We start from the raw sequence: 27,143 nt of genomic DNA on the forward strand, positions 1-27,143 counted from the left end.
ATTGCGATGATACACCTGTTAATATCAATATTAAGGGCTCAAATTTTCACAATAATTTTTTTTTGTCATCCCAAATAATATTTTCACAGTATCGTTAAATAAAAAAAATTGTCGATTTTTTTGGCCCCGTCTACTATATAATATATATTTAATGTTTCAGACAGTAAATATAGTGATAACTTACATGATGATTATCATGCAATTGGAATCGAATGATCGACAAAAAACTTAAATGTGTGTTTTTCATGGCGAAATGAAATATTACGAGGGCTACAAAGGCACCAACGCGTTATTGCAGCCAATTGTACACAATGGCGCGAACCCGGTAAAAATTCAAATTTTTAATTTATGCATAACTCAAAATCGTGATACTGAGGTTGTAATTTAAAGAACGAGATAGAATTCTTTACTGAAATAATTTTAGAATTGAGAAAAAAAAAATTTTTTAATTAAAAATAATTCATATAATTAATAAAAGGTTTACTAATGTTAATTTATGAAGAATTTTGAAATAAATAAATTTAACAATCAATATAGACAAATTTTGAGTTTTTTATTTGTCAAATTAATTTTATTACAGGTAAGATGCCAATTATTAATCTAAGCTAAAATAATTGAATACATCTTCTAAAATTTCAGATATGAATGTAAAACTAAAATCATCATCACTCGGTGGGGGAACAAAAGTGATGCGTGACTCAATCTGATGATTCACTGGACTATTTCTCTTGACATATTCAAACACAGTACTATTCAACAGAGCAGCTAAATAAATTAAATAAATAATATTAAAAAAAATTCATTGAAAAAAAAGGGATCAAAGCAGTGTAACATTACCATGAACCAATTTTGAATCCTTTTTAAACATGGTATATTCGTCCCCACCAGCAGCTAACCAACTGTCAACAAGAACGCCATAAATTTTATTTTCATCAATTTTTTCATAATGAGCATCGTCGCATCTTGCGCAGCGAACAAATAATTTGTCTTCAACAACTTTATGTCCTGGTTCTTTGCTCAAATCAAATTCCACCTAAATAGCCAACAAATTTATTAAATCATTAGTGCTATAATAGATCTACGGTAGAAACCAAAATCACTCCCTGATAGAAATTAACCTAGGTGTGCTCAAATACAAATTAGCATCCGATTTGAGCATAACTGATACTTCAATCACATGATTCTGAAGAGTACCCAATCCAGGTAACATCTGTAGTAGGGTGCTTCGTTTCCAGCGAAAGTATTTTTTTCGTTGCTCATCAAGCAAAATATTGTTTTTTATGCTGAAACAACAATTCCTGCCAAGTTTGAGCTCTTAATTCCAATCTTAAGTACATTCCATTTGATTTCAAAGATTTCCCATTTAAAATACACGTAAATTAAATTTTTTTTTTTTTAACTTTCTAATACTCAGCTGCGTTTCATGATATCGACGCGGTTTTGGTCGCAAATTGTAGGGCATTTGGTGTTCTTCAAAAGTTCCCGTGGTTACTTAGCTGTGATTCCAGCTGTTTTGCTTGTGTCCGTTGCGGAAGTTATTTTTCCTATGGAATTGACCTTAATTGGCTTGCAGAACGTAAACCAATGAAAGTACACTAAAAATGCTGATGGCAATTTTATAGGAAATTTTATTCCCTTCAAAAAAAGTCCTATGAGTCAAGTCGCTAAAGTCCATAGTTTCCGAGTTATAGTAATTTTAATAATTTGAAAAATAAAATATAAAAAAAACCAATTACAATTGATATTTTATTTTTCAAATTATTAAAATTACTATAACTCGGAAACTATGGACTTTAGCGACTTGACTCATAGGACTTTTTTTGAAGGAAATAAAATTTCCTATAAAATTTCCATTAGCATTTTTAGTGTACTTTCATTGGTTTACGTTCTGCAAGCCAATAAAGGTCAATTCCATAGAAAAAATAACTTCCGCAACGGACACAAGTAAAACAGCTGGAGTCATAGCTAAGTAACTATGGGCACTTTTGAAGAACACCAAATGCCCTACAATTTGCGACCAAAACCGCGTCGATATCATAAAACGCAGCTGAGTATTAGAAAGTTAAAAAAAAAAAGTAATTTAATTTACGTGTATTTTAAATGAGAAATTTTTGAAATCAAATGGAATGTACTTAAGATTGGAATTAAGAGCTCAAACTTGGCAGGAATTTTTGTTTCAGCATAAAAAACAATATTTTGCTTGATGAGCAACGAAAAAAATACTTTCGCCGGAAACGAAGCACCCTAATCTGTAGCCTGGTCTCGATACTTAGCCAGGAGCCCAAACGAGCAAATTCTGTCTGATCAGACACCCGACGAGCACGGAACCATTGGAACCCGACTGATTATTGTTCTTCACCTGACTCAATACGGTGCTAGAAGAAAATGCTCGGTTGTGGTGCAGCACCACACTGATTACTGTGTGGAACCTGAGTGATGCACCCACGACTCAATCAAGTCTCGCATAGTAATCAGTGTGGTGCTGCACCACAATGTCCACAACTGAGCATTTTCTTCCAGCACTGTACTGAGTCGGGTGCAGAACAATCACCAGTCGGGTTCCAATCTTTCCGTGAGTATTAAAAATATCTAGCAGAACCAAATCAGCGTTACATTCCAACCAGGTATCAGACTAAGTGTCCGGATTCAATTTCTACCGGGAGTATTATAACATCGTTGAGACCTTGATGCCAGAAACTTGTAAAAAGTGTCCCTTCAAATCACCAATATCATTGTTAACAATACGGTAGACACTGTTTTCTAACGCTTTGATTAATTCTGCCCCAGTTACGTCAACTTTTGTAACATGACTTTCAAATGATAGAACCAAGTCAATTTCACCTTGCACTATCTGTAATTAAAATAATGAAACTAGTTCACTGATACAGTGTCTGTTTTATGGATAAGTAGCAGTTAATATTAATATAAATAGTAACTTTATGACCGATCGGTGTTTCAATAGAACTCCTAATGGTACCAGCTTCAAGAACAGCGATCGCAGCATCAGTCCATCCGTCAGAACCCGTGTATTGTAATTTGTGCTAAATGATCAATCAGAAAGAACGAATAGATCAATAACCATCTAGGGTATTTAAGATGAAATCATTGATAAATTCAGTAGTTTTTTAATAACTCACGTGTTCGACCATTGCGTCAGTGATAAGGTTACCAAGGTTGCATTCAGACTTTCGACAAACGAAATCTCTGCCGTCTAGAAAAACGTTTGTAACGCCAGCTTCTGTGTTGTTAAAATAAGGATATCCATAATTATCGAGTTCCTTGAGCACTTCTGGGTCCTGAGGAACGCTACTGTCTACTAGAATAGGATTGCCTTCAATGTGTGTTATTTCCCCGTCATTATCAAAGATAATTGAAACGTTGCCAAGGTATTTAGTGTAAGCACCCGCTTGAACAACGTAAACTTTTTTAATTTTTCCGTCATTCGTCCTCTGTTCGACGACGGTGGGATAAGAACCGTTTTTCTTTTCAACATCTGGTTCTGTTCCATGGTACAAAAATGTGTTAGTATGACCACCGATAAGTAGATCCAAGCCGTCAACAGCCTCAGCTATTTCTAAATCACGCGCATACCCGGAATGACCAACGGCTATTATTATGTTGACGCCTTCTTGTTTCAGTTCATCAACTTGGCGCTTTATAGACTCAATTTCGTCTAAAAATTCAACTTTACGGGTTTTTTTGGATTTCGTTTCGGTGGTTACGTAACCAATAACACCAACTTTGTGGCCGTCGACATCAAAAACAGTCTTGCCTTTGAGTCCTGATTGAGCCAATTCTGGTTCCCCGGTAAGATCTAAATTGCACGCCAGCACAGGAAATGGTACGCTTTTGACAAAGGGAATAAGACCTTCAGGTTTTTCGTCGAATTCATGATTCCCTAGAGACTAAATAATTATTTATGATATTTACTGATAGATTTGAGTTCTTAATAACATTATTTTTGATTCTCGAATACGTACCATTGCATCAAGAGACAATAGTTTGAGAAAATGAGCAACAACTTTCCATTTGTAATCATCGAACCATTTGGAACCTGAATAACTGTCACCGGCATTAAGAAATATTGTCGGTGTGCTAGATGATTTTGCGCGTTTTACAAGAGTCGCGATTCGTGGAAATCCACCGTAACATTGGTTCATTTCTTCTAAGCTCGCCGAACAATGGGGTGCTGATAATTGAGTTGTTTGCTCAAATCTGTAAGCAATCGGACTTTTATTCTAAATTTGTGTCGAATAAATTCATTTTAGACCTACGAGTGTTTAATCAGAATTAATATTCGAGTTAATGAGTTAATAAAAAGAAGTTGATCCAGTCATCATGGCCGAGAGGTTAGTAGGCTTACTACTCGAATTTGGTAATTGGCCAGATGTGGGTTCGAATCTCAGTGTTAGCCGGAAAAATCGGTTCTCTGAGATTCGCCCTAATGTCGACCTTACAAAAACCCCTAAAGTCTCAAGAGATCACTTACAATAGTTTGTAGTCGCTAATGACCCCGGAAATTTAAAAGCGACTTTAAGATGAGGTAAATTACGGTAATTACCATAATTTGCGGTTTTCGGAAGAATTACGGTATTTTAGGTAAAATACCAAATTTTACGGTAAACGTATGGTATTTCACGGCAATGGTACAGTATTTTCACCGTGAATTTGCAGTACGAAGACGGAAATTTACCGCAATATTACGATAAACTGCCGGATTTTCACCGCAACTTTCCTCAAATACCGAAAATTGCCGTATATTACTGTAAATTACCGTAAATTGCGGCAAATTTGCTGTAAGGATCCCATATTTAACGGTAAAATACCACAAAATGCAGTCGATTACAGTAATTCAGATCCGCTATGGTATATTTAAATAAATTATTAAAATTACCTTGAGTGCATGTCATTGGTATGAATGATATTGAGTTGCCATCCTCCATTGTCATTTCGTGAGGAATCGATTGGTCCTGCATCAATTGAACTAATGATAAAAGAAATAACAACTGAAACTTTTATGACCCCGCGAAATATCATCTTAGATAATTAATATTGCTTTGATTGGAAATAAATTTTGTCTAGTAGTTGATTTTTTGGAGATTAAATCTGGAAAATGATTGACTTTGTAAACTTGGCCGAAAACTTTCCGTTGATTCCGAGCTTGAAAATAAATTTTGCAAGTTAACACAAAAATCTAGTGAGGTTTTTATTATTTATACACTGTAAAAAATTTTTGGTGCGAAAACGGTCCGCTAACTTAGTGTCGAAGTGATCGAGAGTTTTAAATAAAGAACTTTTATACTTGACACCATCGGTGGTGTGAACGTTCTAATTCACGCGGTCCAAAATTTAACACCGTAAGTCGTATTACTTTCACACCGGCAGTATTGAAAATTTTAACACTAAATCGTTCACGCCACACCGCGATCTAAAAATTTTCTACAATGTTGTAAAAAAAAAAGTAAATAAAATTTTTATTGTTACCTCGTGAGTTTAAGCTCCTGAAATGAGTAAATATTATCTTATAATTATAAACAATTTATGAGTATTAAAGATATTTAGTTCTCAAGGATACTCATTAATTGTAAAACAATACAATAATTTATGACTGCGCGAGGATACAAAACGAACAGTTCGCAAGTATTTAAAACGATTTTAATATTTAATTCTCACTAATTATATTTTCTAATCAGGATTGATCAAGTCTGAGGCGAGTCTTGATCAAGCCAAGCGAAACACAACAATATATATATTTATATACTTTTTTCCCAAGATTTTGACGAAGATTGCTACTAGGGTTCGTATCCGTGGAAACAAAACGATCCTAATGTATTAAATACTTAATATTTACGTAATTAGTGGCATTGATATGTTGATAATTATTTATATATATTATAGAAATTTTTATTAGTGATTCATTGATAACATCTAACTTAGCATTGAACTAATAGTTCAGTACAAACTTCATTTCCGAGTAAAAATGTAGTCGTATAAAAGAATCCGGGGCAAAATAAGACACCTTTTTTCAGAGAATCGAGAATTTTTTTTTTTAAATGATTTATTACAGATTGTAGTCAATAATGAGATCCCTAGCAGATCAGAATAATAAGAAAATTGCGGCAATTACCGTAAAATACGGTAATTGGGAAAATTTATAGTATAGTGCAGCATTTTACGGCAAATTTCCGGAAATTCGCCGCAAATTTGCGGTAGCATTGAGACATTTTACCGTAAAACGCCGTACTTTACGCCCAAATATCGTATTTTACCGCAAATTACCGTAAAACGTGGAAAATTTGTAGTAATTCCCGTATGAAAATAACATATATGTAAAAATATATGATAAACATCAGAAAATATATGTGGCGAATATAACTATATTTTCTGATATATATTTTTTTATATTAAAAAGTATAATACTCATCATATACGAGTCCGTATATATTTAGCACATATAAAATATATATGTCAATCATATACATAAAATATATTTTCATCATATATGAAAATATATATTCTTGTCATATACGAAAACTATATTTTTATCATAGATAAAAATATATATTTCTATCATATACGAAAAATATATTCTGATCATATATAAAAACATATATTTATATTGTGTATGTAAAAAAAACTTTCTTATTCGTATGACCAACTCCAATTTAATTAGATCTAAATTTTAATATCCTCTTTAAATTTTCAAAATTAGTTAATTTGATGCGAATATGCATACTCATATATATTAAAAAAACACCGAATAAAATATATGCTTAAATAGAACAAAGAAAATATATGGTGCCATACATAATATAAATTATATGCTACCATATATTTCATTTCATATAAAAATTTTATATTTTTTGAATATAAAATGAAATATATCATAAGATAAATGTAAATGTATATATAGCTTAATATAAAAAACATATAAGTTACATATATGGAATACATATATTTACTACTGTATATAATTTTATATTAAATCAGCCAAAATCTCTATAGGATTTTTTATAATATACAATATAATATATCATATATTGTTTTGTTACAAACATATATGATTTTATATATTTTAACCATATATTGTTTTTTCATACGGGAACCCATACAAAAAAAAAGAATCGGCCCATTACTGGGTCGCAAATGGCTGCCAATTTTGAAGCATCGGCCGAATATCGGCTAAATATCGGATAATAACGGTATGCCAAGCATGGCATTCGCAAGCATTGGCCAATCGTGGCAATCAATCATCGGCCAAAGCTTGGTATCAAGAGCACTCGATCAAACCGTTGGCCAACGAACGGCGGTTAACTGTGCACCGTTTTTATAAGCAAAAAGACGGCTGCCAATGATTCACCATGCACGGGCCAGTATAGTTAGCCATTTATTGGTCAATCATTGCAAACCAGGCATCGGCCGATCTATTGAAAAATTTCGCAGCTCGGCGACTTTGTATGGAAAATTGCGGTATTCTGCGTTAAAATAGATTTGTCTATAACATTTTCTCATTTTGTTCTGAGTTTCCTTATAATATAAAATATTTTTATATAACAATAGTTGAATATACATATAAAGTCAAAGTTTATCAGTTGTTATAAAACAGATTTTATCTGCTAAGCAATAATCATAGATTTTTTTTTTTTAAACGATCTTTATACAATATTATTTATTTTCCTATGAAAACACAGTTTTATTAAAATAAACTTTATTAAATCTTAATAAAATAGACAAAGGTGTTAGTTATTAACGTGTTATCAGTTTCTAATAAATCTATTGTAGTTTTAGAGAAGACGGCAATTAGTTTCTTTAATTTCCTGGTAAGAAAACTTAAAATTTTCAAAAAATTGGAAGTCATTGTTTTCAGTCTAATTTTCAAAAATCGAGTTTTAATTAAATGTATGTATGTACATAGATATGTATATATGTATGTATGTGTGCGAGTGCGTGTGTGTCAATTATTTGCCTTCGAAGCCTCTTTCAATTGCCGTATAAATTATTATAACAAAAAATAGCAGCAAATTTTGGGGGTGATCCGCAGAATCGACTGCTTTTCAATTTAGGGTCTTTTGGACCTCTAAGTTGGTAAATTCATATACATTCATATATAAATTCATATACATATTTCATATTTTATAAAAATTTTATTGCAACAAAAATTGTCATGAATGCACATAAAGTAATACAATATAAAAGTATAAAAACATGGAATACATTATTTGTAAATTAATAATATAAAATAATTAATACTGATAAAGTTATGAGTGTAAAATTATACATGTTCTTAGAAATACTGTTATTATGGTCATTAACGAAAAACATTATTTTATTGTCTATTATTGGATAAATAGGACTTTTATTTATCAAATAATTTGCTAAAATTTGATCCGTTGTTACTCCTAATTAAAAAAAAAATTTATCAATAGTTATTTTAAGTATATAAGGTTACTATGGTAACGGTTGCTAAGGACGCGTTGCTACGGAGGCGTTGCTATAGTAAGCGTAGCAACCAGGGCTGTTGCTATGGTGACGCTAGATAGCAACATCCCCTCCCCGTAGCAACGGCGTAACTCCAGAAACTGTTTTCCCATACCAACTGATAATTATTCTAACAAAATAGACTAAATAATTTCTACCTGTATTCGTCCATGTTAAATTTTTCAACATTTTATAACCATCGCCTCCATTTAGCAAATAATCAGTCGTAAGAATAGTATATGTTTTATTTGGATCAATCACTTCATAAATTGGCGTACGACAATTTGAGCACAGCACAAATACCGAGTCGCGGACAACTCTATGACCGTATGGCTGTGATATATTATAAATTACCTAATGAATAGTGAAACAACGAACATTAATTCACTGGGTAAGGATTGATGTGAATTTATTATGAAAAATAAAATACGTACAGTAAGACCAGAAAACTGTAAAAATCTTCCAGTAATGGGACAAATTTTTTTACAGACTAATGCATTGACGCTGTGTTCCAACATTTCGAAAATATCATTTCCGGTCATTTTTACTTTGACTATGGCATTATAAAATGGTAAGGACTCTAGTACGTCTTTCATTGTGATCTGAAATAAAAGTATTCATATTGTTCATTTATTTTTTTAAAATGAATTTATGGAAACAAGAAATAATTACGGGAGTGTCAAGTGCTTTATTGATGGATTTTCTAATGATTCCGCTGTTTACGATAGCAATTGAAGCGTCAGTCCACCCGAATCCGGTTAAATACTGCTTTGCATTCTGTAATTGATTGAGAATGGTAATTAACTGGCTATTCGAATAGGAATCATAAATAGATTGAGTCACTGAATCTTACGTAATCAACCATGGCTTCAGTAATGAGATTACCGAAGTTACATTCTCGGCTACGGCAACGTTTTTTATCGCCGTCGAGAAAGACTTTGGTGAAGCCTAATGGTGTTTTGGTCAGGAGTTCGTCAGTAGGTCGCCATGCTTCGAGTTCGTGAAGAATGTCGGGAGCTTGTTCGATGTCGCTGGTTACGAGAATAGGATTTCCATTGATGCTGCGAATTTCTCCGGCAGCGTCGAAAGTAACCGAAAGATTCCCGAGATACTTTGTGTAAGCGTAAGCCTGGACAACGTACACCTTGCGCCCGTTTTTTTGAATAACTTCGGTGGGATACAGTCCCTCAGGTACTTCCAAATCGGGCTTGCGTCCGCTGTAGAGGAAAGTGTTTGTATGACCGCCGATAACCAAGTCCACGCCGTCGACCTCAGCGGCTATTTTTTTGTCAGCACCAAAACCCGAGTGACCGAGTGCTATTATTATTGTCACGTTATCAGCTTGGAGTTTATTAACTTCCCGTCTGACGGTCTCAACCTCGTCGAGAAAGACAACTTTCCCAGGGCTCGAGATTACTTTTGTCTCGGGCGTCAAGTATCCTATAATACCGACTCTTCTGCCGTCAACTGTGATTACAGTGCTGTTGCTTAGCTTCGTCGCGGCTGCCAGCTCTGGCTCCCCAGTGAGGTCCAAATTGCTCGTGACAATGGGAAACTCAGCTGCGTTGATAAACGGCACCAATCCCTCGGGTCCGTCATCAAACTCATGGTTTCCTAATGACTGGCAAAATAAATAATTATTACTATCATCGCACACTCGTCTTATATTATTAATTCATCAATCACACGTGCGCAAATAACGTACACTTGTTTATATACATACTTACATTTAATTGAGTTATTAATAAAAAAATTATAAATAACACTATTAAAGAATATTTGTTTGATTACTCACAATCGCATCTGGCTTCAAAAGATTGAGAAATTTTGAAACTATTCTCCATTTATGTACGGTATAATATACCGTCCCCTGGTATGTATCACCGGCGTTCAAAAATAACGTCGGTATCGTTGAATTTTTCGCTTTACGCACTAGTGTCGCAATTCGCGCGAATCCTCCGTAACATTTACCTTGTTTAGAAGTATAATAAGGAAAGCACTTTGATGACGTTGACCTTGTCTGTTCAAATCTAATTCATACAAAAAAGAAGTAACTAAATAAGCAAAAAAATTAATAGTTCATGAATAATTATTATCGCACAATACATTCTATTTCCAATCACCTCGAATGCATGTCACTATTATGCAGTATCTGCAAATTCCATTCATCATTCGTTTTTCCGTGTACATAAGCACAAGTTATGAGGATTACTTGAATAATTACTGAGTTCCTCATTCTGATTTATTGTATTTTTAATTTACAATTAACGAAACAGGCAGTTATTCATATATTCATTTATTCAGTTACTTTATTTGAATATATGAATATAGTTATTTTTATAATTTATTATCTAAGAAAAAAATTTAGTAGGCACAAATCACAAGTGACACGTAAGAAAAATAAGTATTAACTGATATTGTCACCGTCCACTTAGTCTCCAAAACTTTCAAAAATTTTAAATTACATCGACATCAATAAATCACATTAGGCTTATCTATACTCGATGATAGTGCTACAAAATAAATAAATTATTATACATTCAATAGCGTAAAAAAATTGATAACTTTATCAGTTTATGTTAATAATGTATATTACACTGAGAGAAAAAATCGGTCTATCGGTTGGCCCTGCGGGGCAGTCACAAAACTTACCGCTATTTCCGAGCTCCTTGAACTCGAAAATATTGTCGTGAACACTAGACTGGGCCGAAAAAATCGACTATTTTTTTTTTTTTCGATACTGTGAAAATATTATTCCTGATGACCAAAAAAAATTTTTGTGCAAGTTTGAGCCCTTAATATTGATATTAAGAGGTGTATCGTTACGACTTTTAGTTTTTTGACAGAAATTTCATTTTTTACCCAAAACTCGTAAATTATTTATCTAAAAAATTTGAGCAATGTATATTCTTAAAGGAAATTGAATTCCCTACAAAAAATCTCTCTTAGTAAATTGACGTAAAACGAGCCGTTTCCTTGTAACCGTGCCTTAAACATTGATTTGTTTTTTAAATTCTTTGTTTCTATTTCGGATTTTTGTAACTATTAAAAATATTAAAATTTTTTATACTCAAGATACATGTTCTTGAAGGAAATTTAATGCTCTACAAAAAAGGTCTCTTAACATTTTTCGCTAAATTCACTCCTTCGAAAGTTATTCAGGTTATTAAAGTCGTTTCGACTCAACTTCAACCTTGAATAATATTCGAAGGGGTGAATTTAGCAAAAAATGTTAAGAGACCTTTTTTGTAGAGCATTAAATTTCTTTCAAGAATATGTATCTTGACTAAAAACAATTTTAATATTTCCAGTAATTACAAAAATCCGAAATAGAAACAAAGAATTTAAAAAACAAATCAATGTTTAAGGCACGGTTACAAGGAAACGGCTCGTTTTACGTCAATTTACTAAGAGATTTTTTGTAGGGAATTCAATTTCCTTTAAGAATATATATTGCTCAAATTTTTTAGATAAATAATTTACGAGTTTTGGGTAAAAAATGAAATTTCTGTCAAAAAACTAAAAGTCGTAACGATACACCTCTTAATATCAATATTAAGGGCTCAAACTTACACGATAATTTTTTTTGGTCATCAGGAATAATATTTTCACAGTATCGAAAAAAAAAAAAAAAAAAAATAATCGATTTCTTTAGCCCAGCCTAGTGAATACATTTCCGAGCTCTTCGAGCTCGAAAAGACTTTTATATGCCGTTGTTCTCGAAAAAAAATCGGTGCTTATCATTTTTTCTCCAACGATATCTCTCTAACGAATTGACCAATTGAGACGGTTAAGGTGGCAATCGACGCGTTCTATGCAGTTCTACACTAAAAAAAAGATTTATTTGAGCCAAAGATATCGTATATTTGGATATGGCCAAATAAATATTTAATTGCGTGAAATAAGTGATTTATTTGGGTTAAAGAAATGATCCAATTGCTGCGAATAAGGGTTAATTGGGCCATGTGTTTAAATATCGCGAAATTTTCTGTTATTCGTCACTAATTCAATATCTTTACCATAAATGTATCATTTACTTACGACAAATAAATTATATATTTCAATGAAATTATAAAATTATTTGAATCAACTATTATATTTAGTTGTACCAAGTATATTTATTTGTCATTAAGAAATATTTTTAAAAAAGCCACACATACACTGTAAAAAATTCACGGAGTGAATGCGGATTAAATCCGGAGTGAATGCGGAGTGAATGAATTTTTAATTATTCACTCCCCTCGGAGTGAATTTCACTCCGGAGGGGAGTTTTAAAAATATTGTTAATAAAATATAACTCCACTAAGTAAAATCTAAATAAAAATTCGCGTATTACAGTACTGATCAACCGATACGCACACACACCCACAAATTCGCACACACCCGAACACACGCACGTACACACGCGCACACACCCGAACACACACGCACATATTCGCACAAACGCACACACCAGATCAGACACACGCACACACCCGAAAACACACACGAACACATTCGCATAAACGCACACACCCGAACACACACACGCACACATTTGCACACTCGCACGTGCACTCACGCACGCACACACATCCACAGACACTCGCACTTGCACACACACGCTGTTTAACAATTTAATATAAATTAATTTAAATGTTAAAACTCCGGACTGGAGTGAATTCGGAGTGAAATAAAATCCGCATCACTCCGAGATCACTCCGCTAAAAAAAAAACTCCCAATTCACTCTGCATGCGGAGTGATTTTTTTTAAAACTCCGGAACTCCGAGTGGCGGAGTGAATCCGGATTGAAATTAAATCCGAATTCACTCCGGATTTTTTACAGTGTAAATTGATTTATTTTGGATAAATCTTTATTTTTTTCAGTGTAATTCAGAGATATTTCAAAAAAACTAAAAAAAAACATTTTTTTATAATTCTTTCGACAAATTTGACAACAATATTAATTCTACATAAATAAAAAGCCATAAATAAAAATAAAGACAAAATTCTTTTATTTTCTAGAAATTCTTAAGAAAAGTTGAATTCAACATTTAATATAATAACAATTATAATCATAGTAATAATTATTATTATTTATCTTACATATTTATTTGAATATTATACATTATTTTATTTACCGCAAAAATATCAGAATTGATAATAATGGAAGAACGAAAATTTTTTGCAAATAAATATTGTTTGCGCTATTTTTATGGTTGTCATTTGATTCGAGAAAACTTATTCTCCATTCAACTCCTGCATGAAGTGGACTTCGTCTTTTAATATAATCAGTTAATATTTGATCCGTCGTTACTCCTAATTAATAAAAAAATAAAGAATTATTTAATAATCGTAATTTTTAAGATATAAGGTTGCTATGGCAATGGTTACTAAGGACGCGTTGCTATAGAGTCGTTGCTATGTTGAGCATAGCAACCGCAACCGTTGCTATGACAAGCATATCAACCGAAACTGTAACCATGGTAACGCTAAAGAGTCGCGCGAAGTTTCCTAACGTAGCAACGATCGCTTCAGACGTAGCGTAGCAACCGTCAGCATGAAGACGCTCTGCTACCTTGTAACTACAGCAACTGTTACCATAGCAACCGATCATAGCAACCAATAACATTTCTTCTATTTACCCTGATAGCCAAGTTGGCAGCAGACTGGCGACAGCTTTCTACAGTAGTTTGTCGCCAAGTTGGCCGCAAAAAATGGCATTTCCATAAGTTGATGGCAACTTTCTGAGAAAGTTGGTGGCAAAAGTTGGCATTCCATTAGTTGATGGAAAGTTGCCTTCAATTTTCTCAGAAACCTGCCTTCAGCTTGCGGCAGCTCGCTGGCCCCAACTTTCTCAGAAAGCTGGCGGTAACCTGTAGCCAACAGTTACAAAAGCTGAAAGTTGTCGACAACTTGTCATCAAGTTCGTCGCAACTACCCAGGAAACCAGAGTTTCAGCTCAGAAATTGAAATGATTTTTCGACATCTCAATGACCTATCGTATATATCAAAAATTTCAGTTCAACTTTTAGCTCTCTTACATGCAAAATAACATAAATTTGACGTAAAAGTAAAGCTGATATTTTACATCAAGTAATTTTACGTGTGGGAGAGAGCGAAAAATTGAACGAAATTTTTTTTGTGCACTAGACGTCATCGAGATGTCAAATGTTTCATATCAATTTTTGAGTTAAAATGATCTAGAGAGTTCTCATCGGTCAATTTTTGAACGTATACGTGAAATATCTGCTTTAATTTGACTATTGGTTGAACTCAACTGGCTATTCGGGTAACGAACACCGACTTTCTGATCAGAAAGTCTGGCTATCAGGGTAAATTGGTAATATTTTATGAATTAAAAAAAAAAAATTATTACCAAATGGTGCATAGGTCAAATTTTGTAACATATCATAACCATCACCACCTTGAGCAATGAAGTCAGGTACTATCAATGTATATGTACTATTTTCTTCTAATTTATTGTACTGCGGAATACGACATTTCGAACAACGTATTAATACTGAATCATGTACTACTCTGTTACCACTTGGTTTAAATAAATCGTAGACGACCTAAACAATTAAATTGTAAATGAATTGTCAATCGTGATGAATAAGGTGATGAAAAAAAATCAATTTAATTACCTGGAGACCAGAGAAATGTAAAAATCCTCCGTTAAGATTGCTCGTGTCGTTAAATTCTAAAGAATGAACACTGTGTTCAAGCATTGTAATTATTTGTTTCCCTGTCATATTTATTTTTCCAATGGCATTATTGAACGGCAGCACTGCTAATATATCACTCACTGTTATCTATAATGAATAAAATGATTAGGAATAATTATTTTTGTTGTTTGTCAAGAATTGCGATACAGTAAAAAAATAGTATATGTTAATACCGGAGTGTTTGGTGATTTATTTATTGAAGTTCTGACTGAGCCACTGTTGTGAATAGCAACTGCTGCATCTGTCCATCCATCGATACTCGGGAATTCTCTGGTATTCTGTGGAAGGTATGTTTTTTTTAAAATACAGAAGATGCAATATATAAAGTTTTAAATACTATTGGAAAATGTGAACATACATAGTCGATCATGGCGTCGACGATAACATTGCCAAGGTTGCATTCGCGACGTCGGCAATTTTTTTCATTGCCATCGAGTAAGACTTTAGAGTAACCGACTTCGATGCGAGTGAAATTGTCTGTTGCTTTTTTCCAAACTTCGAGTTCTTGGAGAATGTCAGGAGCTTGTTCAATGTCGCTGGTTACGAGAATAGGATTTCCAAGGATGCTGCGAATTTCTCCGGCAGCGTCGAAAGTAATCGAGAGATTCCCGAGATACTTTGTGTAAGCGTAAGCCTGGACAACGTACACCTTGCGCCCGTTTTTTTGAATAACTTCGGTGGGATACAGTCCCTCAGGTACTTCCAAATCGGGCTTGCGTCCGCTGTAGAGGAAAGTGTTTGTATGACCGCCGATAACCAAGTCCACGCCGTCGACCTCAGCGGCTATTTTTTTGTCAGCACCAAAACCCGAGTGACCCAGTGCTATTATTATTGTCACGTTATCGGCTTGGAGTTTATTAACTTCCCGTCTGACGGTCTCAACCTCGTCGAGAAAGACAACTTTCCCAGGGCTCGAGATTACTTTTGTCTCTGGCGTCAAGTATCCTATAATACCGACTCTTCTGCCGTCAACTGTGATTACAGTGCTGTTGCTTAGCTTCGTCGCGGCTGCCAGCTCTGGCTCCCCAGTGAGGTCCAAATTGCTCGTGACAATGGGAAACTCAGCTGCGTTGATAAACGGCACCAATCCCTCGGGTCCGTCATCAAACTCATGGTTTCCTAATGACTGGCAAAATAAATAATTATTACTATCATCGCACACTCGTCTTATATTATTAATTCATCAATCACACGTGCGCAAATAACGTACACTTGTTTATATACATACTTACATTTAATTGAGTTATTAATAAAAAAAATTCTAAATAACACTATTAAAGAATATTTGTTTGATTACTCACAATCGCATCTGGCTTCAAAAGATTGAGAAATTTTGAAACTATTCTCCATTTATGTACGGTATAATATACCGTCCCCTGGTATGTATCACCGGCGTTCAAAAATAACGTCGGTATCGTTGAATTTTTCGCTTTACGCACTAGTGTCGCAATTCGCGCGAATCCTCCATAACATTTACCACTTTCTGCATAACTAGGCAAACATCTCGTCGATAGAGCCGACACCTCTTCGAACCTAAACACAAATTTATCAATAAATCAGTCTATTAACAGAAAAAAAAATAAACAATTAAATAGTTACCTCGAGTGCATGTCATTAGTATGCACGATATGCAATTGCCACTCATCACTAATGGGATTGGCATTAATATATAAAAATATATTTAATAAAATGAACCAAAAAATCATTGTTAAAATTTTTTTTTGCTAAATCACTTTTACAAATAAATAATTTTTGAAAATTATTAATTATATGTTATCTTGACTAAAAATAGGTGGCAATTAAACGTTAACTCAAAATCATATTTGATGATCCATGTAAATTAATAAACTATATAAAATAATTTTATCTGTTAAAGTAAAACAATATGCAATAAATCGTTATCTTGTTCAAACACTAGTTAAATTTTATAATCACGTATCTCTGTTTACTTTTTTCATGTAATTATATTTAATACTAAGATAATAAAATTGTCAAGTATGCACGCTATTCAAGCGACGTGGATCGACTGGCGTTTGGATGAATTTAAACCGACCGAACATACTTTACCCGAGCTACTACTACTACTACTACTACTTACGTATAAATATATATGTATATATATATTTAACACGTGTAGTGTTCCCTCATGAACCGAAGTTGAATAAAATATTTTTCAAAACCTCTTCAATTATTATAAATGATTTTTAATGAGTCTGGAAAGATGATCCTAAATCTTGTATCCCTCTCTTTAAATAAACTGAGATCTTATTATAAGATTACTTGGAAATTTCAATGAATTACGCCCTTTTTTTTTCTATAACAATTATTTCAGGTCGAAAGTCATTATAATCAGGTGGAAAAACATAACAATGAAATTTTGAAATAAATTTTTCTTGGGATGAAGTAATTAAGAAAAATAAAATATTTCAAATTTTTTTTCTTTGAGTATGAGTTCTATTGTCGAAAGTAATTATGAGTAAAATATGAAAAAAATATTTTGACTTTTTTTTGAGGCTTTGAATTATCTGTAGAAAATAAGAATTTTTTTTGGATTAAATTTTAGTTTTTAAAAAAATAGGAATTTTTTTGCGAAAAAATAGAAATTTTCAAAAATAAATTTCTAATAATTTTTAAAAAAGTTCTCAATTTCCAATATACAAAAAACAAATTATTTATTTTTCCTCTCAAAGAATTCGGTCTAAAAATAAAAAAAATAATTTTTCCTTGATCTAAAAATTACTGAAAATTCCATAAACTAGTTTCCTAATAAACTTATTTATATACTTCATATACAAAAATAATCATATTTATGACTTTTATCTAAAACATTATTTCTTATCATTAAATATGTATACAAAAAGTATATCTGATTATTTAATTGGTGATTTAAAAATTCACTATCGTTTAAATACAAATAAATTATCTTCGGAAAGTTATGATTTAATCATATCTACATATAAGTAAATATAAACATAAAAATATATATATACACATACATATATATTTCATAGTGGGAGTTAAGACCTCAAGTTGCATTGAACGATAAATTGAAATGAACTGCAGTAATATAGACTGCAATTTTTATAATTAGTTGATACATTTACGCGATCATATCAGGTATTAATTATTCTTTATATATCATCTTATATATCTATATTATTTTATTTTTTTTTATCACTTTCGAATTTTATTTATAATATAATGCGACGAATTTGTGGAAAAACCATTTTTGAGTCATTTTTATTTTTATTTTTTTTTAACGACATATTTATTAAAAGTTAATAAAAATAATTGGTGTTATTAAATTAATTATATAAATTATTTCGTCGTAAGTATATATCACATCACGTGGTACGATTTATTGTTATTTCCTATTGCATGAAGAGTTTGTTTTTGATAGGTATTTATTTTTATTTTATTTTTTTTTGATCAGTATAAAGATTGGACTCCGGTGACTTAAGTCAGCAAAATTAAAAGACTGATATTTAATAGTTGTATTGTGATAAAAAAAAATTTTTTTTTTAAAGGTAAGTGATAGATTTATATTATTTATAAATGTAATTATTAGAGTATTTTCTAATTACGACGAATTGATTGGTATTATGGAATTTTTGGATTAATTAATATCTATATAAAGTGGAAATGTTTGAATAGACTACTAACAAATGTTGCCATTATCGGAAAATAAAACTAAATAATTGTGTCACTAGTCAATAGAGATTGGTTTCAATTTTTTCTACGGATTAAATGATCGCAATTTTTTAATTAATAAATAAATTAATTAGTGGAATTTAAATCGCGTTAGAATGTGCTCAAAGTAATTGGAGGAATTTTTAGTACCATTTGTAATTTATAATTTGTAATTGATGATAAGTAATTTTTTTAAACTAGTTGATTAGTTAATTAGTTGGTAAAAGAAAATAAATATATTTAATTGTAATTTGAATGTGCAAATTTATGTAAACAAATAAGTAATTAAATGTAAAGTTGAATAAAAATTTTCATCTAGTCAGAGTAAAAAATTATTTATTCATGTAAAATATTATTATTATTATTATTTTGTCGTAGATCATGGAAAGTTTGGAATCAGGGTTATTTATATAGACAGGGAGTGATTATTATAAAAGTGGAGCGGTAAATAAATAAAAAGATGGACGGATATGATCAACGGAATATTGAGTGAAAATTAAATAAACGGAACAGATCGGTTGAATCGAATTAATCCTAGACAATTAACTAAAGTTATTTTCATCATTATTATTTATTTATATTTAAGATTATGGATATGAGCGAGTGATTTATAAATAATCTGAGAAGGTGAAGTGGGTGTGATCCTGTCGAGGTTCTCAAAACCGACAGCTCGGGTCGTTATCCAGAACAACCTTCTGGGTGTTTCGTGTCTCGTTGATTACTACAGCCGTTTACTTAATTAAATAAAGCATCAACCAGCCAAAGTCTCTGTTCGTGTCATTTGTTCGTTACTGAGATCGAGACCAGGGCACTGATTGTTAAAAAGAACTCGGCGGGTCTTTTTAAACCTCCCAATATCTCCAGCCACTAATTTTAATTCCAACAAACTAGACTGACCAGACGCTTTTTTAAAATTTCCGTATCAGTGTATAGTGACATTTGCTACTTTTAGAATCCCTATGTAGGTTTTATATAAAAAAATAAAGGGTCAACCGGGTCACGACTGCCCCCCAAAAAAATTGTGAATTATTTTTTCCAGATTGATATTTTACACGTGAAATAAAAGTCATTCAAAAAAATTTTTAAGGCAACTGATAATTTCCATCAATATTTCATTAATATTTTGAAAAAAAATTCATATCTAATCCTTTTACAATAATCTAATCTATTTAATAAAATATCTAATCTTCTGATATTAAAATGATGAATTTGTTTAATTTATGTTTCAGGTCAGCCCACTAATTATTCGCAGTAATTAAAAAATGCTTAGAAAAATACTGATTTTAATTTTAGTTAATTCTATAAGTGGATTAACAGGTCGAGGATCATCGTATCCAGGAAGGACAGATCTATTTGAACTTTCTATTGTTCATATCAATGATTTTCATGCTAGGTAACTTTTAAAATAATAAATAAACACAAGCTTCTACATAAGTCTGAGTCATTTTCCAGCAAATTTTTTTTCTACTTACCATTAAAAGTCCTTTAGTATCTACTAAAGAAAATCCTCCAAGTGCGGCCTTTACTTATAATTTTAAAACGCCGTTAGAAATTTAACGACAGTTGTAATTCAAAATACAGAGATAAATATTCTTTTTATCGTTTATTGGTATTTTTTATGATCAAATAATTATCCTATGGCTTTATCAACCATACAGGGCTGAAGGGCATTCAATTATCTACAAGAAAAGCATTATGAGTAAAATTATTACATCAGTTTTTTGGTTACGGAAAGTGAAAGTTTATTTTTATAAAAATTTCTTAAAAAATCACTCACGACAGTTCACATTTTCATGTTACAAAAAAAAATAAAACTACAATTTTCTTGATAATTACATGGGCTACAAAAACGCTCTGAAGGAACAAATTGATAAATTATAAATTATTAAAGTTACAGGGAATAAAAAAAAAATTACGATAGTTAAGTAATTTAAATATTTTTGAAAACGTTTTGAATTCAATGATCTATAAAAATATACAGCACAGGGTAGAGATACCGTTTTTGGTCACTCTAGGGCCATTTTTGGCCACTTAAAAAATTTTAATAAAATAATTTGCAGTGTACGCAATGACAATTAATTTCTTTTTCAATTTTTCACGGAGATATTTTAGTTTTTTAAAACTTCCCGCATGAAAAAACTTTATATGTGAAAAAATATACTCTAAAATATATGAATATTATAATGTAATATATTGCACAATATATAAAATAATATTTATATTTTTGCTGTATTAATATATGATAATATATTGAAAAAAAATATATTGCTACAATATATTAATTATATATTTATCAATATAACTTTTTTTATATATGTTTAGCATATATATCTTGGTATATTTTATTATATATTGATATATTGTATTGAAAGTAGTATATTTATTAATATACAGTATGATGTATATTTTGAATATAAGTTTTCCAGTATATTGCAAAATATATGGTACTCCATATATTTTGCAATATATAACGTCCAATATATTGCAAAATATATAGTACTATACATATTTTTCGTACTACGGTATGTTGCATAATAAAAACCATGCATTTTAGTTTGTAATTTTAATTTCTATGCTATCGGGCAGCTTCTCAAAAATATCGGTATATAAAGACTATAATTTTAAATATATCGAGAAAAATATAATTTTTAATATATTGGAAAAATATAACTTCAATATACCGCAAACCATAGATTTAAACATATAAGTTCTTCCATGTATGATCAATTATATAAGACAATATATCACTAATTATATGAGTCAAAATATATATAAATTTTATTATATTATACTTTATAAATTACATATATACCATCCATATATGACAAAAATATATTGATCATTATATGAGATAATATATATAGAGAAATATAAAACATTATATAAAATGAAATACATTACTAAAAATATATAAATCAATATATGTAAAAAACATATATTCATAAGTATATATATTTTTGCCGCCATATATTTATCACATATTCACCATATATATTTTTAACAATATATAGCTTTTCCACGCGAGTTTTACTGGTATTATTTTAACACCGGTTTTTTTTTTTACAGTCTAAAAAAATTTTTTTTGATTGATCCGTTCTTCCCACCCATTTTTACGGACTGTAATTAAGAATTTAAAAAAAAAAATAATTTTTTTTTTACTAAACTTGTTCTATTTTCCTCGTGTTCTTTTATATTGGATTACTTTAAATAATCATAACAAAAAAAACATATGATTAAAAATGATATTTTGATTATCATTGAATGTTATATCAATTATCTGTTACATCATATATTTGCGTGACTAAGACACTTGAGTATATCTATAATTAGTGTCAATGTATGATACTTAAACGATTTATTGTTCTCTGTAGCTACTAATATATTACAATAATCAATTAAAATTTTTTTTTCATCATCAATTTTATTAAAAACATTAAGAAACTTTTATGACAGTCATATCTTAATTATACATTATTTTAGATTGAGACATTTGAATAATAAATTTGTTATCATTCAAAAAGGTTTGACTTTAATTCGTGTCTCTTCATGATTCCAGATGTTTTTTAACGATTGATAACTATATAGTCGACGTTGAGTTTACTTTAGTCTTTAATTTACTTTAGAGCTTCATATCAGTTTGAACTGAGGGTATTCATACAAATTATCCATTATTGTTTTTCTTTTTTATTTACTGATGTTTGCTGTAAATTACAAATTTATTTATTCTTCATATTCCAGATTCACAAAAATTTGAGTTAAAATTTTCGTTTTAGTTTTTTTACAAATAACGGAATTTTTTTTAATTGGAATTTTTTAAAAATAAATCCTAGAATTTTTAATATTTTTTCGCGGGATTCCCGATTACCAATAAAATGAAAAAAAAAATGACAGAAAAAATTATTACAAAAAAAAAAAAAATAATCACTAAAAAAAAAATGAATAGAAAAATAAAAATTATGTAATAAATAATGAGATTTAAAATGTGTATTTTATAAATTGAATATATTTATACTCAAAGTGTTAGATAGTGACAGCAGATTTCTAGTTAACATTATGATTAATAGATTTGAAGAAGTGAGTCCAACTGCAAGTGCATGCCAACGAAAAGAAGGTGCAATTTGTATTGGCGGATTGCCACGAGTCTTTACAGCCGCTAAACAATTACTAAGAGAACGACCGAATGCTATTCTTTTGAATGCCGGTGATCATTATCAAGGCACTCTTTGGTACAATTTACATCGTTGGAATGCCACTGTCACTTTTTTTAACATGATACCATGGGATGTGCTGGTGAATGTTTCCAAATTTTTTAATTAATTTTATTATTTTTTTTTCTTCTCTCCTAAAGTCATACTGTCGCTTTTAGAATTATTGCTCATATCAGAATTCAATGAAATTCTACAGATTAGTAAATGATGATAAGAAAAAGATCCAATGAAATTTTTGAAAAAACAGGAATTAGTAAAATTTGGGTTTTCATATAATCAACAATAAATTGCATGAGAAATCGCAAGTTTTTTAAAATTGATTATTCGTCTGTAGCTCTTAAAAATTTAATTGAATTTTTTTTATCATTATCTACTAATATGTCAAATTTTATGAAATTCTGAACGGTAATTTTAGAACTGACAGCACTACCCCACTAGAAATTTTTAGTTGAGACCTAAAAGGCCCTTATTGGGTTGCCCTATAGGGACCCCGCATAGGGATGTCACGCAAAGACCTATGGGGCCCTTATTGGGCAGCCCCAGCTGGGCCCCAATAAGGAAATCCTCAAGAGATCTCACAACAATTTTTTTTTTATTTCCACGTTAGGATTTCCTACTTAGGGTCCACTTAGGACCCAGTTGGGAAATACTGACCATGAATTATATTATTTTTGTTTGGGATTTCCCGATTGGGTTCTGTTTGGGCCCTCATAAGGATTTCCCTATTGGGAATGCCACATTGGGACTCAATGAGGTCCAGATACATACGTATGTATACTGAGCGATCCCAAAGTAATTTCTAGTCGGGTACCGTAGGTTCAAAAACAATGAATATTATAATCATTGATTCATTTTTCTTTTTTCAAGACAATAGGAAATCATGAATTTGATGACGGTATAGCTGGCTTAGTACCGTTTTTAAAAAATATTAAATCACCGGTTGTTATCACTAATATTGATATGAGTAAAGAGCCAACGATGCAGGTAATAATTTTTGAAAAAAATCTAAGAAAAAAATAGAATTTTTTAAGCCAATAAAAATCCGTTCTGAAATTTTTAATTTCTAGTTTAAATTGAAAATTTAAAAAACAATTTCAGTGAAGACTTGCGCGCGCTAAAAAAATTTTGAAATTTTAAGCTAAAATTAAAATAAAAAAATTTGTAATATTTCTATTGATTTCCTTTGAGTTAATTTCAAAATTTAAAAAATTTGAAGTTTTTCATAAATTAAGTTTTCAAAAAAAAAAATTTTAATTATCAATATAATTATTAGTTAAAATAAATTGTTGATAAAAATTTTTTACGTTTAAATTTGAAATATAAAAATACGAAAATAAATTTTTTAATAAAATTTTTTTTACAGAATTTGACAACAAATAGTACAATTATTTATCGTGATGGTAAAAGAATTGGTGTAATTGGAGCCATTATCAAAACCGCAACCGTAAAAAAACTAATTATTTAATTTAAATGAATAAAAAAAAAAATTTTATGTAATAAATGACTAAATTACAGGAATTATCAAAAACAGAAAAATTAAAATTTTTAGACGAAATCGAAACAATAAATTTAGAAGCTGAAAAATTAAAAAACAACGAAAATGTTGACATAATAATAGTACTGAGTCATTGTGGGCTGCCTGTTGATAGAAAAATCGCAGCTAATTGTCCCCTTGTTGATGTAATTGTCGGTGGACATTCTCATACATTTTTATATTCAGGTTTGTACAAAAAATAAATAAATAAATAAAAATAAAAAATAGTTACTTATATATTTTATCAAGTCATACAAAGTGTGTAGTAAGATTAATAGGTAAATATATATTTAATAATTCAGATTTTGCGGTCATAGAATTAGTACAAGCAAGTCATTGATACTGAGTAAATAAATTTAAACTACATGAATTACTACACTATTTATAACTAAATTCCACTTTAAATAAATGATATATATTTTTTGATAAATATATTTATATACATATTTTGTATATTTATATAAGAGAATCTGGGAAAAAGTAAAATACAAATTTTTAGCAAATAAATTCATATAGAAGGGAGTCTTCAAAAATAATTTCAAAAACTAACTACTCCGGAAAAAAAATTGTGTCAAAAAAAAAATTTTTTTCGAAAAAAAATCTGGGGACACTCAAAATTACGCACGAATAATAAGAGTCATAAATGACATTTAACTTCAATTCTGAAAACAAAAGTTTCTGTCTTAACAATTTTTTGAGGTGGTCCATTTTGCCCACTCGTCCGCTTTATAGAATTTGTTATCAAAATTATTTTAGTGAGAACTGGCGAAATTTGAACCTGAAGGAAAATGAGTCTCTATTTAAAAAAAACTGGTAGTCAAAATTTTTTAAAGATTCTTTATGTATACTTCGTTTAAATAAACATTCTAACGTTTAAAATAAGCGGTCTTACTTCATTATACGATCAATAGAACCTTTCTTTCAAAATTTGAAGGCCGAAATCTAAATTTCCAATCGTGACCAAACAAACCTTCGATTTTTCAATTGGACGATTATGAAAAAAATTTTCATTTGAATTTTCAAATTTTCCGTCAAAATAGGCATCACAATGTTCAAAATAAGCGGTCTAGATTCATCCTACGATCAATAGAACTCGCGAAACGTCTCTTTCAAAATTTGAAGGCCGAAATCAAATTTTTCAATCGCGACTAACCAAATTTCGAATTTTCAATTGGGTTACTATGAAAAAAATTTTCGTTTGAATTTTCAAATTTTCCGTCAAAATAGGCATCACAATGTTCAAAATAAGCAGCCTAGGTTCATCATACGATCAATAGAACCCGAGAAACATGTCTTCCAAGATTAACAATCATAATTTGTGCAATAAAACTTTTTGACAAAATGAATCTAATTATCAATAATATAAATATATGACTAATAATAAGAGTTTATTTCAGGTAAACCACCATTCATAGACAAGCCAGAAGATGAATACCCAGTAGTAGTAAAACAGAAATCAAATCGTACCGTTCTTATCGTTCAAGCAGCAGCATTTACCAAGTGAGTAAGATATTTATCATCGGCCATCAGCTAAAAGCTAGACTACCTTTGTATGAATGATAACAAAACCTTATCGTCATCAGATACTTGGGGAATTTGACCGTCTGGTTCAATGAACAAGGTGAAGTAGAAGCCTGGGAAGGGAACCCCATCTTACTGGACGAAACAATTGAACAGGATCCCGAAATGTTGAGAGCATTGGAACCCTGGAAGAAGCAAGTGGACGCACTGGGTGTTAAAGTAATTGGCAGCACTCGAGTTAAAATGCCCAAAAGCTGTCGTGTAGGTGAATGCAACATGGGCAATATGATAACTGACGCCATGATTGAGTCATTTGTTGATCAAGCTGAAGACGAAAGCTACTGGACCTACGCATCAATTGCCGTAACCAATGGCGGTGGCATTCGTAGTCCCATTGATTCAGCATCTGGAGACATCACATTCGCTGATCTAGTAATGGCCCAACCATTTGAAAACAATTGGGACATAGTTGAGATGCTTGGTAGCGATATTAGGCAGACTCTGGAAGTTTGCGTTGCGAGGAGCAAACCAGGACACTGGGAGGGTTATTCATTTCTAGTTTGGTCAGGGCTACGGGTGTTTTACAACATGTCCAAACCAGCTTACTCGCGGGTCGCTAAGGTGACCGTTCAATGCCGCCAATGCGACATTCCCGTCTACGAAAATCTTGTTGACCATCAGTGGTACCGAATAGTTGTGCCGACATTCCTTCTAAGAGGTGGAGATGGACACGCAATTATCGCGAATCGGCATCGTAATCACGTTGTAGGAGGACGCGATATTGATTATCTTGTCAACTATGTCCAGAAAATGAGCCCTCTGATTCATGGACTCGAAGGAAGGATTATTTTTTTGTGACTGCCGCTATTACTGTTAATTATAATAGAAATTTTACGTTTAAATGTTGATGGCTTTGTTAAATTATTTTTCGATTAATAAATTATATTTTTAGTAGCAAGTTTTTTCATTCATTAGTTGATTATACCTTTGCTCTAGAGAAATGG

General features: G+C 31.1%; 4 protein-coding genes across 8 annotated transcripts; 1 reads left to right on the forward strand and 3 right to left on the reverse strand.

Moving 5' to 3' along the window:
* Window positions 1-536: 536 nt before the first annotated feature.
* Window positions 537-5,890, reverse strand: LOC130665423 (snake venom 5'-nucleotidase-like). Of its 2 annotated transcripts, XM_057465791.1 has the most exons (9): window positions 5,762-5,890; window positions 5,485-5,501; window positions 4,895-5,160; window positions 3,981-4,215; window positions 3,138-3,905; window positions 2,937-3,041; window positions 2,684-2,851; window positions 838-1,033; window positions 537-765 (listed from the first exon to the last, which is right to left on the reverse strand). In XM_057465791.1, exons 3-9 carry the CDS (start codon window positions 5,035-5,037, stop codon window positions 596-598), a joined length of 1,785 nt encoding a protein of 594 aa, XP_057321774.1. In that variant the 5' UTR covers window positions 5,038-5,160; window positions 5,485-5,501; window positions 5,762-5,890; the 3' UTR covers window positions 537-595. The 2 variants fall into 2 exon arrangements, with proteins under 2 accessions (XP_057321774.1, XP_057321773.1); XM_057465790.1 differs by having other exon boundaries at window positions 5,485-5,828.
* Window positions 5,891-7,687: 1,797 nt separating this feature from the next.
* Window positions 7,688-27,093, forward strand: LOC130664728 (apyrase-like). 4 transcript variants are annotated; one of them, XM_057464802.1, is made up of 9 exons: window positions 18,195-18,303; window positions 18,620-18,713; window positions 20,106-20,269; window positions 22,941-23,166; window positions 23,952-24,068; window positions 24,448-24,528; window positions 24,600-24,804; window positions 26,016-26,118; window positions 26,202-27,093. In XM_057464802.1, the coding sequence occupies exons 3-9, from the start codon at window positions 20,139-20,141 to the stop codon at window positions 26,995-26,997; spliced, it is 1,659 nt and encodes a 552-aa protein (XP_057320785.1). In that variant the 5' UTR covers window positions 18,195-18,303; window positions 18,620-18,713; window positions 20,106-20,138; the 3' UTR covers window positions 26,998-27,093. The 4 variants fall into 4 exon arrangements, with proteins under 4 accessions (XP_057320787.1, XP_057320784.1, XP_057320785.1 ...); XM_057464803.1 differs by lacking the exon at window positions 18,195-18,303 and adding an exon at window positions 18,496-18,514; XM_057464804.1 differs by lacking the exons at window positions 18,195-18,303; window positions 18,620-18,713 and adding an exon at window positions 7,688-7,820.
* On the reverse strand, window positions 8,212-10,737 carry LOC130664727 (protein 5NUC-like). Its single transcript, XM_057464800.1, has 7 exons — window positions 10,602-10,737; window positions 10,274-10,508; window positions 9,332-10,099; window positions 9,151-9,255; window positions 8,913-9,080; window positions 8,637-8,832; window positions 8,212-8,399 (listed from the first exon to the last, which is right to left on the reverse strand). Exons 1-7 carry the CDS (start codon window positions 10,712-10,714, stop codon window positions 8,227-8,229), a joined length of 1,758 nt encoding a protein of 585 aa, XP_057320783.1. The 5' UTR covers window positions 10,715-10,737; the 3' UTR covers window positions 8,212-8,226.
* LOC130664726 (protein 5NUC-like) lies at window positions 13,547-17,234 on the reverse strand. The gene is made up of 7 exons (XM_057464798.1): window positions 16,786-17,234; window positions 16,488-16,719; window positions 15,545-16,312; window positions 15,360-15,464; window positions 15,106-15,273; window positions 14,838-15,033; window positions 13,547-13,777 (listed from the first exon to the last, which is right to left on the reverse strand). The coding sequence occupies exons 1-7, from the start codon at window positions 16,890-16,892 to the stop codon at window positions 13,596-13,598; spliced, it is 1,758 nt and encodes a 585-aa protein (XP_057320781.1). The 5' UTR covers window positions 16,893-17,234; the 3' UTR covers window positions 13,547-13,595.
* Window positions 27,094-27,143: the final 50 nt, after the last annotated feature.

Source organism: Microplitis mediator, chromosome 3 (genome assembly GCF_029852145.1).
Source record: "Microplitis mediator isolate UGA2020A chromosome 3, iyMicMedi2.1, whole genome shotgun sequence".
Taxonomy (NCBI): domain Eukaryota; kingdom Metazoa; phylum Arthropoda; class Insecta; order Hymenoptera; family Braconidae; genus Microplitis; species Microplitis mediator.

Bases quoted from the DNA above. Each gene is read 5' to 3' on its own strand.
- LOC130665423 (XM_057465791.1), bottom strand. From the start codon at position 5,037: ATGATATTTCGCGGGGTCATAAAAGTTTCAGTTGTTATTTCTTTTATC. The intron at 4,216-4,894 runs GTAATTTTAATA...GATTGCTTACAG, and splicing joins ACCAATGACATGCACTCAAG to ATTTGAGCAAACAACTCAAT. The intron at 3,042-3,137 runs GTGAGTTATTAA...TTGATCATTTAG, and splicing joins CTGACGCAATGGTCGAACAC to CACAAATTACAATACACGGG.
- LOC130664727 (XM_057464800.1), bottom strand. From the start codon at position 10,714: ATGAGGAACTCAGTAATTATTCAAGTAATCCTCATAACTTGTGCTTAT. The intron at 9,256-9,331 runs GTAAGATTCAGT...AATCAATTACAG, and splicing joins CTGAAGCCATGGTTGATTAC to AATGCAAAGCAGTATTTAAC. The intron at 8,400-8,636 runs GTAGAAATTATT...TTTTTTAATTAG, and splicing joins TTTAACATGGACGAATACAG to GAGTAACAACGGATCAAATT.
- LOC130664726 (XM_057464798.1), bottom strand. From the start codon at position 16,892: ATGATTTTTTGGTTCATTTTATTAAATATATTTTTATATATTAATGCC. The intron at 15,465-15,544 runs GTATGTTCACAT...TACCTTCCACAG, and splicing joins TCGACGCCATGATCGACTAT to AATACCAGAGAATTCCCGAG. The intron at 15,274-15,359 runs GTATTAACATAT...TATTCATTATAG, and splicing joins ATAAATCACCAAACACTCCG to ATAACAGTGAGTGATATATT.
- LOC130664728 (XM_057464804.1), top strand. From the start codon at position 20,139: ATGCTTAGAAAAATACTGATTTTAATTTTAGTTAATTCTATAAGTGGA. The intron at 20,270-22,940 runs GTAACTTTTAAA...TATGATTAATAG, and splicing joins ATCAATGATTTTCATGCTAG to ATTTGAAGAAGTGAGTCCAA. The intron at 24,529-24,599 runs GTAAAAAAACTA...ACTAAATTACAG, and splicing joins CCATTATCAAAACCGCAACC to GAATTATCAAAAACAGAAAA.